General features: G+C 39.4%; 1 protein-coding gene across 1 annotated transcript in view; it reads left to right on the forward strand.

Annotated features, from left to right (window-relative positions):
- LOC126161603 (mitochondrial import inner membrane translocase subunit TIM14) overlaps positions 1-11,956 on the forward strand; it is a 42,297-nt gene extending 30,341 nt beyond the window's left edge. Inside the window, exons 2-4 of the mRNA XM_049917551.1 lie at positions 3,765-3,896; positions 9,785-9,895; positions 11,403-11,956. Coding sequence (XP_049773508.1) covers positions 3,765-3,896; positions 9,785-9,895; positions 11,403-11,513 — 354 coding nt within the window. The 3' untranslated portion in view covers positions 11,514-11,956. The remainder of the gene's footprint in view (positions 1-3,764; positions 3,897-9,784; positions 9,896-11,402) is intronic.
- Positions 11,957-16,164: the final 4,208 nt, after the last annotated feature.

The following is a 16,164-nucleotide window of genomic DNA, read 5'->3' on the forward strand; positions in this document are numbered from 1 at the left end:
TTAGACTGAACTCACCGTGATGGTCTCCTGGACATTACAAATGACAGTATATGTTTCTTAATTGGGAGTATGATTACCACTGATGGCAATGCGTACTCAGCAATATGTTCCCATGCTGCCCTTGAGGTTGGTAAGAAACTCTTGTGGTAAGGCATTCCATACTTTAACAAGCGTGATTGATAACTGCTGGGTGGTCATTGGTACATGTGTATGTGTCTCCCCAATGCATCCCACACATGCTAAATGGGATTTAGTTGCGGGAATGGGCAGGCCAGTCCAGTCCTTGAATATCTTCTCATTCCAGGGGCTACTTCATCTGTGCAGTTTGCTGCAGTCGTGCATTGCCATGAATAAATATGAAGTCAGGGTCGAATGTACCACTGAAACACAACACACATGAGGAAGGGGTACAGTGTCACAATGATATGGAATGGTGAGTGCAGTGTGTTCGAAGACTTGGTGGTCAGCACACCTGTGCGACATTATGCCTCCCTACACTATAACATCTGAACCACCAAAACAATCATGTTCATAAATGTTCCTGGGTGCATTATGTGTTCTGACCTTTCACCACATCCAGCATTGTTGAACAAGATTGTTTTGGTGGTCCAGGTGTTATGTTGTGGTGAGGCATAATGATGCAAGGGCATACTGACCTCCAAATGTTTTAACAAAGTGCACTCAACTGGTCAACATTATTGTGACACTATACTTATTCCTCACGTGCATCTTACCAGAGGTGTATTTGGCCCAAACTCAGTTTTATGGATGACCATGTGTGACCCCACTGAACAGCACATGTGGAAGAATTCTTGGAACTAGAGGATATTTGTTAAATGAACTGGCCTGCTCATTCACCAAAGTAAATCCCATTAAGCACATGTGGGTTGTGTGGAGGAGAAATATTGCAGCACGTTCACATGCATGACTATCTGGCAGTTGCCAACTGTGCTGGTGGAGGAATTGAAATGCACTATCCCAAGACCTCCTTTTGTGGCCAGCATATGAGCATGTTGCAGAGCATGCGTTGCTGTCCATTCTGATCACACACACTATTAAGAACCATGTGGCACATGTTGTAATGTCTAAGTGACTGCAGTGTAATTTTTGTCTTTGAATATGTGATTTCTGTTTGTCTTGCTGTGTATTTCTTTCAGTTACCTTTGGTGTTGTGCTGTGGCAGTTCTTTCTATGTATGGTCCAAGTTTTATCAAGCTTTGTTACTTGACACTGACATACCGTCTGATAGTTCCTTTTGTCCTTAACTTTTGCTCACCAGTGTAGATTAAAGGGGAGTGTTAGAGATATCAAGTGAATGCTGTCAGAGGCTGCACTGGCTCCTGGTGAGAGCAGGGAATGAAGAAAATACGAAATTAAAATAAAAGTATAGTAGCTGAAAGATAAAGGAGCAGAAATGAATAGCAGGAAATATTGATAGCTATCTTGACAAGGGGAAAGGAATGACACCAATTCAGAAGTGTAATGATAGAAGCAGAAGATAAATGTATGCAGTGATAAATAAGAAGACTTGGAAGAAGATACCGTTGCGGAAACAAAGAAAATGATGGGAAAGAAAAACAAAAGTTTCTGGGAGTTTCAGAAGAATATAGACCCCTAAAAAAGGAATTAAAAACTATGATAGCAGAAGAGAAAAGAAAATGTCGGGGAGAATAGAAGAGACTCGTTGAGAGAAATTAAAAAAAAAAAGGCAAGGAAACAAAGAAAGTGTTATACTGTGTAGTGCTTCCACCCGATATTATCATGGAAGCAGAATAGCTGGTGCCACTGCTCAGATGATCTAGAACCTCAGATTGAATCGTGCCGGACTCTGGCATATAAGCTGGCCCATGGCTGGTTAAGCCAGCACTGATGGAAGCAGTGGAGTGCACACTCTTTAAGTGTTGTTATATTGCCTATGGTGTTATTCTGGTGGACTCCATTTGGAGTAGATGGAACTCTGATGTGGTATGGATTGGACTTTGCCTGGGAATAGGGACTTAAAAACAGCTTACACTCCTCCTAGTAGCTCCATTGTTTTACAAAGTATGGGATGATAAATATTTGAGAAAACTGTTACAATCCTAAACCCAGTAAGAATGAGATCTTTTGCAGTTTTGTATACTGGTAGCTGCTGAGCAAAATTTGCTGCATTCTAACCATTTTAGGCTAACCACATAATCTTTTTTTCCTGCTTTTCCCTGCATGAAGTGATATTTTTCCCTGTTACTGAAGAGCACCAAGATGGAAAAAACAACTATTACTTTAACTTCAAGGTGGTTTACTATAATTATTTTATTATATCACTATTGCATAATCACCACCACCAGTACTTAAAATAAAAACATTAGCATGTTGTTCCTAATAGATGTAACTATTGTTTTTATAGTTGATTTTCTGTTTAATTTTCTCATATTTATATCGTGTGGTTGCTTCAGCTATCACCAGGGGATTTCAGTTTTTATAATTTTTATTTTTTAGTTGCTGTTTTTCTATTCATTTGTGGATGAGGATCAAGTTACTATATGTGACATGCTTGATGTCAGTTGTTTAGTGGTAGCTGTAGCTGTGAGAAATTTAGCACTTCACTGCCTACTTTCCACATCACCCATTAGCAAGTGCCTCTTTCAGAAGAAAAGGGGGAAGGGGAATCATGCATGCAGTCTGCTAATTTGAGTGCTAAAAATCTCATATTAACTGCCCCCACCAAATAGCTGCCCAAGAGATGGCCACAAACATGCACACAACAAGCAGCTTATGTTGTGTTCTGGTGAACTTCACTTCAGTTTTGCTTAAGAATAGCAACTGAAAACAACAATGATTGAAAAACTGGTGAGTATGACACTGTTCTTACATGTAGAGTAGATTGGAGTGTACCAGTTTGCTCTTCTATAACTCATAAACAAAAACCTGTGAGTGCTAGTGTTACAATAGATACTTCAAGCACATAATTGATGGTGAAAAAAAATTATAGAGTCTTTGCCAAAACATATGACATTAGCCTCATGACATACTTCCAACAAGGCCACATCCAGCCACCTGTCCTCCCATCATTAAACACATGTGTGTAATCATATGTCTGTATATGTGACTTAAGTTTTCCTTGTATTTAGTTAACAGATCCTGTGTCATTGTAAAATGATCCTTGGATGAATAAGTTACAACTAGTCCTGCTGCTGCTGCTGCTGCCGCCGCCACCACCACTGTTCACAAACAGACTACACTGTTTTGTAGTTTGTTGTTAAGGGTTTCACAAAAATTTAAATGCTCTGTGAAGAAGGTGATAAGTGGGTTGCGCCACGTGTGTCAATATGATAGCAGTGGGGTAGTCTGGCTATGTCTTGGCTGACTTAAAATGTCAAAAAAATATACTGTTCTTTTCACTGTAAAAATATTCATGTTTTGTTGCATATTCACTGTCACTGAACCTATAGTATTTCAAACCCCATTTTCACTGTCCCCTTTGTGCTCTGAATTTACTAGTCGCTCTTCTGTCACAGTACAGGAGTATAATTTCTGGACAGTTGGATATTATTTCCATTCTGCAGGAGGGTAGATCTGTTAACAGATTTCGGTTGGAAACTTTGTATTCAGCTTACAAAATAGGCTAAGATCAACTGAGTATTGAATCTGGACCTTGGGATTTGTTGCTTATACTTATCCAGAAAGTTACACTCGTTTAGACATAAGTGTGCTATGTCAAATGTCGATGTTGTTAAACTCTTTTAAGTAAAATAAACTAGCAGCTCAATGCATCTGTTTTACAGGCTTCCACCGTTATTGTTGTGGGCCTTGGAGCAGCTGCTGTAGGTTTTCTTGGACGTCATTTGTTGAGGACTATGCCAGGAATGACGAAGAAAGTTAATGAAGCACTGAAGTCATTTCCAACAATGGAATCTGTAAGTCATACTATTTTAATTGCCATCTACATTATCTTTGTTTGTAAGACGGATGTTCAGCTTCTTCAGATACTGTGGTAGTTTCATAAAGCTGTGAGTGCTGCGTTTGTTCAGGTGTAGCATGCGAGTATGAGATTGCCTTCTGGAGGGATCATATGAAGTTTGAATGTACTACCTATGTAAAAATTTGTGTTGAGTATTGGGATGTGCTTGAAATGTTTAGTTGATTGAATGGTGCCTTGAAAGTAAAAGGTCTAATGTGCCCCATAGTTTTTCTCTGTCATGAAAATTTTTCAATCAAGTTTTGGACTTGTTAGAAATGTTAGGATATTCTGTAACAGGTAACCTGAAAAAAGGGCGAATCTTCATTTGTTGTAAAAAAGAGAGGTTGTTTCCAAGGACCTGAAGTCAGAAAGAAGAAGACAAAATAAACATTTGATCGTATAGAAAATTCAGGACCATGTGTCATGCAGACCTTAAGTGTGGTGCAAGACTACTGCTTCTTCTTATCTTGAAATTCAAGGTAAACTATACACAACAGATTACTACATTCGCTATTTCAAATATGTTATTAAAATTCCCAGAGTCCATACACTGATTCAGAGTTGGGCTTGATCTCTTGTTAAGTTCATGAAATTATGTAGGTTGTCATTCACTGTATTCTCCAGTATGTAACTTTAGATTTTTTTCATAAAGACATTAGAGTTGAATATAAATTCTTTACCCACGACAAGGAATAGTAAAAGTAGCGTTCTTCTTTTAACTTTGGATCACATTTGAATTTAAATGTATTAAACATCACAGATTCTCTGTACATGTCAGGTATGTAGCAGATGATGTAGGCAAAATACATACTTCTAGAAAATGAAATGGAAAATGGCAAATTAGGAATTGCTAGACAAGAAATCCAAGGCTGTAAAAGCATTCTTTGACCTTTGGAAAGATAGATGCTGCCAAAGGGAAATTTAAAGGGCAACTGTACAAATATTAACTACTCATATGGCAAGCCTGTACTAAGCAAAGAAAGTAATGCTGGAAAGAATATGTAGAGGTTCTATATAAGGGAAGCAATCTAGAAGACAATATCATAGAAAGAGAAGAGGAAGTACATGATGATGAGATGGGAGATAGGTCTTTTATACTTTATTAAGTTATTCTTGCAGTATTCTAAGTTGAAATAAGGCCCATGTTGTGGTATTATGTATTGATACCACTCCAAGGCCTTCATAACAACGGAATTTTCAAGCTTCCATGAGATGCTGCCAAAGGAAAATTTAAAGGGCAACTGTACAAATATTAACAGCTCATATGGCAAGCCTGTACTAAGCAAAGAAAGTAATGCTGGAAAATGCCTTGAGTGCCTTCTGTCACCGCAATATAGGAGGGCCGGCAGCAGTGGCTCAGCCCACATGCACTTGGAGCCTCTCTCTCGACACTATAGTTCGTACTGTAGTGGAGAAATCCTCATCCTAGTTGACACCGATAGGTGGACCCTATTTTTCGTTGGATCATTTGTAATGAGTCTTCATTCTTTGGAGAAAAAAAAGTTAAATAAATCTTCTGTTTGTTTGGTGATAATTTCTGCACGTGTCCAGCTTCCCTTCGACAACAGTTGCCACACCACTCTGTAGCACACCTCTTCTTACAATTGTGTATGAAGACGCAGACAACACTTGTAGTAGATGACATTACCTCAGAACCATTGAGATTGTTGGGAGAGCCAACCATGATGGAACTATTCCACCTGGTATGCAAGATACACGAAACAAGTGAAATACTCTCAGACTTAAACAAGAATATAATAATTACTATTTAAAAGAAAGCAGGTACCAACACATGTGAATACTTACTTGGATTATTTACAGAAAAATGGAAAGACTAGTAGAAGCCAATCTCAGTGAAGATCAGTTTGGGTTTTGCAAAAATGTAGGAACAAGTGAGGCAGTGCTGACTCGTCACAATCTTCTTTGTGGAAACACTTCATCTCCTAATCTATGGTGAAGGCTTAGCTCTGCAAGCTGTCATTTCACAATTAAATGTCTATTTCAAGTCGTCTTAAGTTGCCCTTTCGAGCATCTTGAAAAACACCAAAAATTTTTTACATATAGCATGTTTAAAGAACACATTATTCTGCTAGCAGGTGCTTGGATTTGAATACTGACACATCTTATCTTAGAAGATAGATTGAGGAAAAGCAAACAGGCATTTATAGTGTTTGTAGATTTAAAGAAAGCTTTTGAAAGTGTTGACTGGAATACACTCTGAAATTCTGAAGGTGCCAGGGATAAAATACAGATAGCAAAAAGTTATATACAACTAATACAGAAACCACAGTATGGTGTGCCCAGCCGTCTGCCACGTGCCCCTCTACCTACACTCCCAGATAGCCCACAGACGGCTCCTGACTCTCCCACAAGCTGCTAGATACTTCCCCCCAACCCCCTGCCTGCATGCCACCTCTATCCATCCCTCTCCCCACCCCACCCCACCCCACCCCACCCCACCCCACCCCACCCCACCCCACCCCACCCCACCCCACCTCACCCCACACCTCCACCTCACCCCAGTGTACTCACTGTGCGCCAGGAAAGACCTGGCAGTCGACTGAGCACACTTTAGAAAAGCAAGGGTCCGATTGATAAGATACACCCTGCTGCATTAAGGAATCATCAGTTTGGAAATAGAGAGCAGTATGATGGTTAAAGACTGTAGAACGAGACCAACATTCAAGTACAGTAAGCAGGCTGCAGTAGCTATGCAGAGAGAAACAAGCTTGCACATTATAGCCTAGTGTGGAGAGCTGCATCAAGCCAGTCTTAGGACTGAAAATCAAAACATCACACATTAAATTATTTTCTTCGTGACATTGCTTTTTATTTGCTATAATATAGTTAGACAATTATTGAAGATGGTGAATTTCATGGAACTTTCGGAGGCATGCGGCTCTACACACACACACACACACACACACACACACACACACACACACACCAAACGAGAAAGCACTGGTAGATAGACACAATAAAAAACACACAAACACACACACACACAAATTTCAAGCTTTCGCAACCCAAGGTTGCTTCATCAGGAAAGAGGGAAGGGGAGGGAAAGACGAAAGGATGTGGGTTTTAAGGGAGAGGGTCAGGAGTCATTCCAATCCCTGGAGCGGAAAGACTTACTTTAGGGGGGAACACACACACACACACACACACACACACACACATCCATTCTCACATATACAGACACAGGCAGACATATGTAAAGGCAAAGAGGTTGGGCAGAGATGTCAGTCGAAGTGGAAGTACAGAGGCAAAGATGTTGTTGAATGACAAGTGATGTACTAGGGGTGGCAACTTTAACTTAGTGGAGGTTGAGGCCTGGTGGGTAATGGGAAGAGAGAATATATTGAAGGGCAAGTTCCCATCTCCGGAGTTCTGATAGGTTGGTGTCAGTGGGAAGTATCCAGATAACCTGGATGGTGTAACACTGTGCCAAGATGTGCTGGCCGTGCACCAAGGCATGTTTAGCCACAGGGTGATCCTCATTACCAACAAACACTGTCTGCCTGTGTCCGTTCATGCGAATGGACAGTTTGCTGCTGGTCATTCCCACATAGAACGCTTCACAGTGTATGCATGTCAATTGGTAAATCACGTGGGTGCTTTCACACGTGGTTCTGCCTTTGATCGTGTACACCTTCCGGGTTACAGGACTGGAGTAGGTGGTGGTGGGAGGGTGCATGGGACACGTTTTCCCCCGGGGGCAGTTACAAGGGTAGGAGCCAGAGGGTAGGGAAGGTGGTTTGGGGATTTCATAGGGATGAACCAAGAGGTTACGAAGCTTAGGTGGATCGCGGAAAGACACTCTTGGTGGAGTGGGGAGGATTTCATGAAGGATGGATCTCATTTCAGGGCAGGATTTGAGGAAGTCGTATCCCTGCTGGAGAGCCACATTCAGAGTCCGATCCAGTCTCGGAAAGTATCGTGTCACAAGTGGGGCACTTTTGGGGTTCTTCTGTGGGAGGTTTTGGGTTTGAGGGGATGAGGAAGTGGCTCTGGTTATTTGCTTCTGTACCAAGTGGGGAGGGTAGTTATGGGATGCGAAAGCTGTTTTCAGGTTTTTGGTGTAATGGTTCAGGGATTCAGGACTGGAGCAGATTCGTTTGCCACGAAGACCTAAGCTGTAGGGAAGGGACCATTTGATATAGAATGGGTGGCAGCTGTCATAATGGAGGTACTGTTGCTTGTTGGTGTGTTTGATGTGGACGGATGTGTGAAGCTGGCCATTGGACAGATGGAGGTCAACATCGAGAAAAGTGGCATGGGATTTGGAGTAGGACCAGGTGAATCTGATGGAACCAAAGGAGTTGAGCTTGGAGAGGAAATTCTGGAGTTCTTCTTCACTGTGAGTCCAGATCATGAAGATTTCATCAATAAATCTGTACAAAACTGTGGGTTGGCAGGCCTGGGTAACCAAGAAGGCTTCGTCTAAGAGACCCATAAATAGGTTGGCGTACGAGGGGGCCATCCTGGTACCCATGGCTGTTCCCTTTAATTGTTGGTATGTCTGGCCTTCAAAAGTGAAAAAGTTGTGAGTTAGGATGAAGCTGGCTAAGGTAATGAGGAAAGAGGTTTCAGGTAGGGTAGCAGGTGATCGGCATGAAAGGAAGTGCTCCATCGCAGCGAGGCCCTGGATGTGCGGGATATTTGTGTATAAGGAAGTGGCATCAATGGTTACAAGGATGGTTTCTGGGGGTAACAGATTGGGTAAGGATTCCAGGCGTTCGAGAAAGTGGTTGGTGTCTTTGATGAAGGATGGGAGACTACATGTAATGGGTTGAAGGCACAGTGTTACACCGTCCGGGTTATCTGGATACTTCCCACTGACACCAACCTATCAGAACTCCGGATATGGGAACTTGCCCTTCAATATATTCTCTCTTCCCGTTACCCACCAGGCCTCAACCTCCGCTAATTTCAAGTTGCCGCCCCTGGTACATCACTTGTCATTCAACATCATCTTTGCCTCTGTACTTCCGCTTTGACTGACATCTCTGCCCTTAAAACCCACACCCTTTCATCTTTCCCTCCACTTCCCTCTTTCTGATGAAGCAACCTTGGATTGCGAAAGCTTGAAATTTGTGTGTGTGTTTTGAGAGATTTAAGTGTCCTTTTTTTTTCCCCACCTGCTGTTCCAGAGCAGAATGGTAGAGAAATAGTACAAAAGTCATTCGATGAACCCTCTGCCAAGTGCTTCAGTGTGAATCGCAGAGTAGTGATGTAGATGTAGAGTACACAAGTAGCTGAGCAACAGTATCTCTGACATCTGAGTTGTTCCAGTCTTTTCTTAGTTGCTTCTCACCACAGTTTCCTCGTAGTAGCACAAAAATGCAGGTTACATAGGAGAAAAATAAAATACACTGCAGGGGTTCATATAAAACAGTTAAGCACTATAAAATATTGTTTTGCCTGTATCGTGACTATAAATTTAAACAAAAACAACTGAACCATGCTTTTGAATGCACTAAAATCTCTGCTGTGCCTTGTGGGCTAACACTGTTTCAAGCCTTCGCAGTGGCTTTTGAAATATCTCCCAGAACATGTAACTTTTAGTTAATATAGACTTTCAAGTTTCCATTTTGTGACAGCATTGAAATTTCATGTTATTTCAATGTTTTTTTTTACTCTTTTTTTTCTGGGAAAGCTTCAGCAGTACATCCTGGCTGGAAACCTGATAGCTTTTCAACAACACTGTATGCAGGAGTAGTTTACATTCACATTTGCACCTTTTATTTTTATGTTTAAGATTTAGGTTTTGTATATGAATGTGTTTGTAGAAAGTAACTGTACTGTCTGTATGTGTAATCAACCTTCAACTTTCTTTTTCAGACCTTTGCTAACAGTAAATATTATAAAGGTGGCTTTGATCCAAAAATGACAAGAAGAGAAGCTGCTCTCATTCTAGGAGTATCACCAAATGCAAGCAAGCTAAAGATAAAGGTTGGTAGGACAGTATCAGAGAATTTAAGTGAAGCAGTAGTAGTACGGTATTTACACACATTTGCACTAATAATATTATAATATAGTCTGAACAGTACAAAAATATTTGCATGTGAATGCTGTCACTAGAATGTTGTATTTTAGCAGCAAGGCATTGCCAGATATAGTAGTTTTGATTGTAATGCATGCTAACACATGTTCTTTGTCTGCATACATCTGAATTTTCACATGGAGATTGTAACAGTCTAGAGCTTCAGGTTATTGGCAGATGACTGATGTTGGTACTCTCGATTTTTTGTTTGCAACTCAGTTGGTATTCTATCTTAAACAATCTTGATGTTACGGAGATATGCTGCAGTAACCATGCTTCTCCTCTTTTGAGGAAATCGTTGTAGGTTTCTTACTTTTTTTGTTATTCTACTGTTTTACATCACAAAATGCAAACATTATCAATGTTCAAGTTGTTTTCTACCTCTCTTAATGAGTCTCTAGATGCTTGATCTTCTGTGTAAATATTTTTTTAAAATATGTAAATTTAAAACGCAAAAATAGCACCTACCTAGGAATTGTTGAGAGGTGACTGTGGTAGGTCTGGCAGTTCATGATCGAAGAAAGAAAGATTCAGTTTTGAACTTGTGGAACTCGATAAACAATTCTTTCATTGTAAAGAAAAAGAGAAACTAATAAAATTTAAACAAGTGGGGTACCATGCGAACAATAGAAGGAAGCATGGGTGCAGAATATGGCAATAGGTAGTGATCAGACATAGTCAACCAGAACCTTGATTATGAGTGTGCCTGTCCTCACATTACGTACAGTCCAACATTGGACAACTGTCTCATCTGAATCCCCCACAGCTCTGGATATTGTATGATTTGACCAGCCAGCTATATGGTGCCCCATCATGAGGCCCCTTTCAAACACTGACAGGTGGCATTCTTGTCCACGTATGAGACATATCATTGCCCTTCCTGTGATCACTCAACATCAGACACTTTTCACCCCCCCCCCCCCTCCCTTTTACACACTGCCAGATATGGTAACAACACTAAACATGAGCAACTGTAATAAACTCTGGTGGCCATTCTACTATCACAGAGAATCACAACTCTAATAATTTACATGCTCGATAATGAAGTGTTTATGTGTACGAAGTTACATTGGCATCCCAGCATGTGTTCTGGATACTTCATAATGTTTGTAGGGAGTGTATTTATAGTCCATCAAGGACTTTTCATTAATATATTGATTTGTAATGGTTGAGAGAGTCATCAAACTACAACCAGGCCACTGTAGTAGTGTGAGGATAACACTTCTTGTAACAGTGGATTATTGTTTACCATATTGCCCAACATTATTAGAAGATCTTGAAGCTATGAACACTGAGTACTGGGACTGATATGTATTTTATGTACTTGCATATAAAGTGTGTGTACCACATATGTAATACTCCTTTTGTCACTCTTCATTGATGTGTAAAATAAAATTCTGGACTTATTATTTTCAGGAAGCTCACAAGAGAATTATGGCTTTAAATCATCCAGATCGTGGTGGTTCTCCACTTATAGCAGCTAAAGTAAATGAAGCCAAAGATTTACTAGAGAGTGGAAAGTCATAAAAAAGATTAGTCTTTGTTCTTGGACATGTTATAGTTGCCTAAGTAACTGAAATCCTGCCTCACAACTTCTTTCATATTTCTATTTTATTTATATAAATGCTTTCTTGTATATATGTAGATAAATTATGGTGTGTGATATTGATGTATATATAAATAGAAAGAGATCTAATTTTACATTTTTATAACCATATCACAATGCAATTTTGTATAATACCTTTCTAAGATAATAGACATTATTTGGAATTTTTTATTTGTCTGCAACACACGTTATCAAAGATTAATAGTCAAAAATCTTCGTGAAGAGAACTTGTGTTAGTACCAAATCATGAATTATCAAAGTATTGAAATTTGTCTTTCTTTGATGATACTTGATGTCCTTTACAGACACTGCTCCTTACATGTTTTAATAGTATAAATAAAGTGTGAATTCTTTAAAACAGGAATTTTATTTTGTGCTATTATTTCCAGATGTCATATTGTTCTTAAGATTGCAGTAAAAACATGTAATCATTAGTAGCTTTTGTAGTTATAGTATTATTTTTCAACTAACAACATGCCTTTCCCAGGAAACTTGTCGGCAATGACAGACAATTAATTGTAAAATAATGTATCAGTGCTTGATCTTATTGAACATTGTAGTTATATTCAATTAAGTAGTGTTGACAGAGAATACAGCTACTCACAGATGCTGTTAAGGAGTTTTATTTTACTGTTATGACTTTTTTGGGCTGTCATGCCATCTTAACTTTGTGTGTTTTCAGTTCTAATCACGTAAGTATATTTTGATATATTCTACGAGGTATCCACACAGTGTGTAAAGTGCCACTAACTGCTCAAGTATTCTAATGGAGAACAATAGCAAATGCCATCCTGCTGGTCATTCTAATGCTGCCAGTAAAACAAATGTAGAGATTTTAAGGTGGGCATGATACTCCATAACTGACATTGGCAGTAAAATAAAGCTTCTTAAAAGTATTCATGGCTGCCTGCACTCTCCATCAACAATTTATTGCAATTTAGACTTGTTTATGCAGATAGTAGTAAACAAAAAAATCCCATGCCATGCACTTTATAGTGATGTACATGGCTGATTCATCCTCCATTTTTGTTGAATCCAAGTTATAGACCCATCTCTAAAGCTCGTAATGTTGACAGTTGTTAAATTGTAACCACCAACCCCCCTCCCACACTCTTTTGTGCCAACAGCTACAGAAATCGAGCACAACTTCACTGATCTCATGAGTACACTGAGAATGAAACCTAAATCAGGAGTGATATTTGTTAACATGTGACATAATTGCCAAACTTATTTTGGTTGATTTCTCATGGCTGTAACGTATTTTTTAATGGTTGTCCTTTATTTTCCATTTCTTTTTGCTTAGTCTCCATTTCTCAGCTTACTGCACCATACTTTGTGCCACTGGTACCTGACTGCAGAAGTGCCATCTACCTAACAGTACATTATTTACTTTTATTGCTTGTCTATCTTATATGTTGTCTGATTCTTGTCCATCTGTGTATTCAAGTTCTTTACAGCAAAATCGAAACCTTAAATGGCGGACAGAGCATAAATTGAGTATTTTGGATGAAACAAATTATGTGCGAGAAGTTCAGAAAATAGGGGAATTGCGTCTTTCCACATCTGTTCCCTTATTTATTATCTCTGATATAACCACTATAATTATCCTATTAACGAATAAGCGCAAAAGTCTTAGGAAAGTTAGCAGAAAGATTGACTCTTGAAGAAGTGAGCATTTGCACCTTAAGGCCCGTCCCTATGCAATGATATGTCTATGCATGCAATAATTCACTGCAAGTGTGGCATGTTCATGCAACACAAGTTCCAATCTACTCCTAGCCCACCATCTGTCAATCTAAAAAAGAAATTTCAGCAGTTGGCGACTATGATCTTGCAACGTCAAAATTCATTTAATTTATTTAGACATTCTGGTATATCTTGTATTCTCCATTTGAGCGGCTGACAGTTACATTAAGATTCCTGGGAGCAGAAAGAAACTACAAAGATGTAGAATTTTCTACTGCAATTTCGAAGCAAGCATTTAGTGAAATCATATTTAACATGTGTGAAGCTGTTTACGCTGTCCTGAAGAAGGATTTCATGAATGCAAATAAAGTACTTCATTTCTGTAATATATATATTCTGACAAGTTACAGATAATATTTTCACAGTTTTAGACTTGTTTGAATCTCAGGTTTGCCAGTGAGCTGTAGTTAAGCTGTTTCTGAGTCATGATGTCCAGTTCCCTGCCTGAAAGCAGAGGATGTCAAAATAACACAAAACTGGCTTATATATTTCATCATCTCTGGCCCCAAATTGAAGAGATTTCATTACTTTGCTTAGCTCTCTGCTGTAAACTGACTGCAATGATTTTATGATTTGCAATGATTTTATTATTATGTATTATGTATTATTATTATTATTATTATTATTATTATTATTATTATTATATCTAAAAAGAAAGATGATGAGACTTACCAAACAAAAGCGCTGGCAGGTCGATAGACACACAAACATACACACAAAATTCTAGCTTTCGCAACCAATGGTTGCCTCGTCAGGAAAGAGGGAAGGAGAGGGAAAGACGAAAGGATTTGGGTTTTAAGGGAGAGGGTAAGGAGTCATTCCAATCCCGGGAGCGGAAAGACTTACCTTAGGGGGAAAAAAGGACAGGTATACACTCGCACACACACACATATCCATCCACACATATACAGGCACAAGCAGACATTTGTAAAGCAGGACCAGTTTGAGTTGTCACCAAAGGAATCGATGTAAGCTATAGGGTAAATGAGATGCTCGAGTTGCTTTAAAAAAATATGTCATCACGGTATGAGTCCTTGTGGCAAAACAAAACAGTGCTCCAATGATGAAGATGAAACTCGTAACCCATTCAAAAGAAGACTCTGACAGACTTCTGCTTGATGGAATACACACATCTGGCAAGCTATACATAATGAATCCCCTACCAACCTCTCAACCTGCCCAATGCAGTAAATGTTTGAGCTTTGAGCACAGAGCAGAAAACTGCACCAGTACAAACCAAACTTGTTAATGTGTAGCAGCATTCAGGACTTCACCAAGTGCAACAAGTTTCAAGAGAAACCAAAGTTTCTTAACTGCCAAGGAGCTCACATTTCCCATTACACGCCTGCCCCAGCAGGCTCAAAATACTCCCTTCGACAGTTCTTCAAGCCTCCCCCTCAAAATCGCCAATCCTATAGCACCAACAGTAAGATGGTAAAAAACCCTCGATGAAGCAGTTCTGAACTAGTCAGTCACTGTCTGACCCCAGGCTACTTCCAAGGCACGATGGTGAATCAAAGGCCCTTAACCCTTTGACTGCTGCAGGCGCTCAACCTGCTTGGTGCACTGAGGCGCCGCGGCCTGTAGCTTAATCTGGCTACCTGCGCTAAGTGCCTCTCTGTCTCTTGGAGCTGCCGCCGAGACCAGAGCAGCCCGCACTGCCCAACCTGCCCTGTGCTTGAATACTTCTGGGCTGATTACGACTCGAGCAGAGTCAGCGTGAATTTTAGGCGACTTTGAGCTGTAATATCTGGGGCAATAGTTTTTGTAAAGAAATCAAATTTGGCCATCTTGTACAACTTTACGTGTTCTCTTAAGAATAATAATGAAAAGAATTTTACGGGCCATATTGAGCCAGAACAGTGTAGGTAAAAAATCAGCAGCAAATTTCGAAGTTTGGCTTTTTGCATCTCCTGGACTAATGCCACAACGAACGTTAAACTTGGCATGTAGTAACCTAACAACACAATTCCCTTAAATATAAAGTTTCAGTTCCTTAGCACTTTCCAGTATTGAATTAATTAAGCGCAAAATTGAAGATTTTGTAAAAAATGCAGTATTTTCATTCTGATTTTGTTAAACTATGCTCTATAAAACAATCAAAGCTGTATAATTGGAACGAAAGTTGGGCGCGAAAATCAGGCCAGGAAACAATGTAAACTTCGGATTCGTATATCTATTACAGTGAACGCATGATAAAAATGATATTTGGAGTAGATTGGTATGGACTAAAAATTTTTATTCCGCTACTATTTTCCAATATTCTACAAATTAGTCATAAAGAGGTTGTTTTTTATGAAAAGATGAAAGTAGGCTATATTCTATACTTCTTTTACAAATACTGTTTTCTCTTAATGCTTTAAAGCCAGTCTCATTCGAACAACCAATTTTAAGCCCCCAACCGTCCCCACAACAGTGAGCTTAATTTCCAAAACTGGCTAACAAGAGAGGCAAAGAAGCAAGAAAAATTGCACTGAGAACAGAGTTGTAGATTAATATATGGGTTTTGTTATACTGGCGCAGTGTTCTCTGCATAATTACATTTGCCACTGTACAGATATTGCACCATCTCCCTCACAAAGTCCGTCCATTTGCCAGCAAACTGCTACATATGAAGAAGTCAGGCATTGTTGAAATTAATTTTACACCTGTTGCAGCTATTTCCCATCCTCCTTTTCGATCAGGGCTTCGGACTGGCACTGGCGAAGTTAAAAATAGATTTATGTTTTCTTTTTTTTACTTTTTTTTTTTTTTTTTTTTTTTTTTGCCCTTTTTTATTTGTAATTCATTTTCTCAGATTTAGTTCTCAATGATTAGTAATACTTC

The sequence above is a fragment of the Schistocerca cancellata genome, chromosome 2 (genome assembly GCF_023864275.1).
Source record: "Schistocerca cancellata isolate TAMUIC-IGC-003103 chromosome 2, iqSchCanc2.1, whole genome shotgun sequence".
Lineage (NCBI taxonomy): Eukaryota > Metazoa > Arthropoda > Insecta > Orthoptera > Acrididae > Schistocerca > Schistocerca cancellata.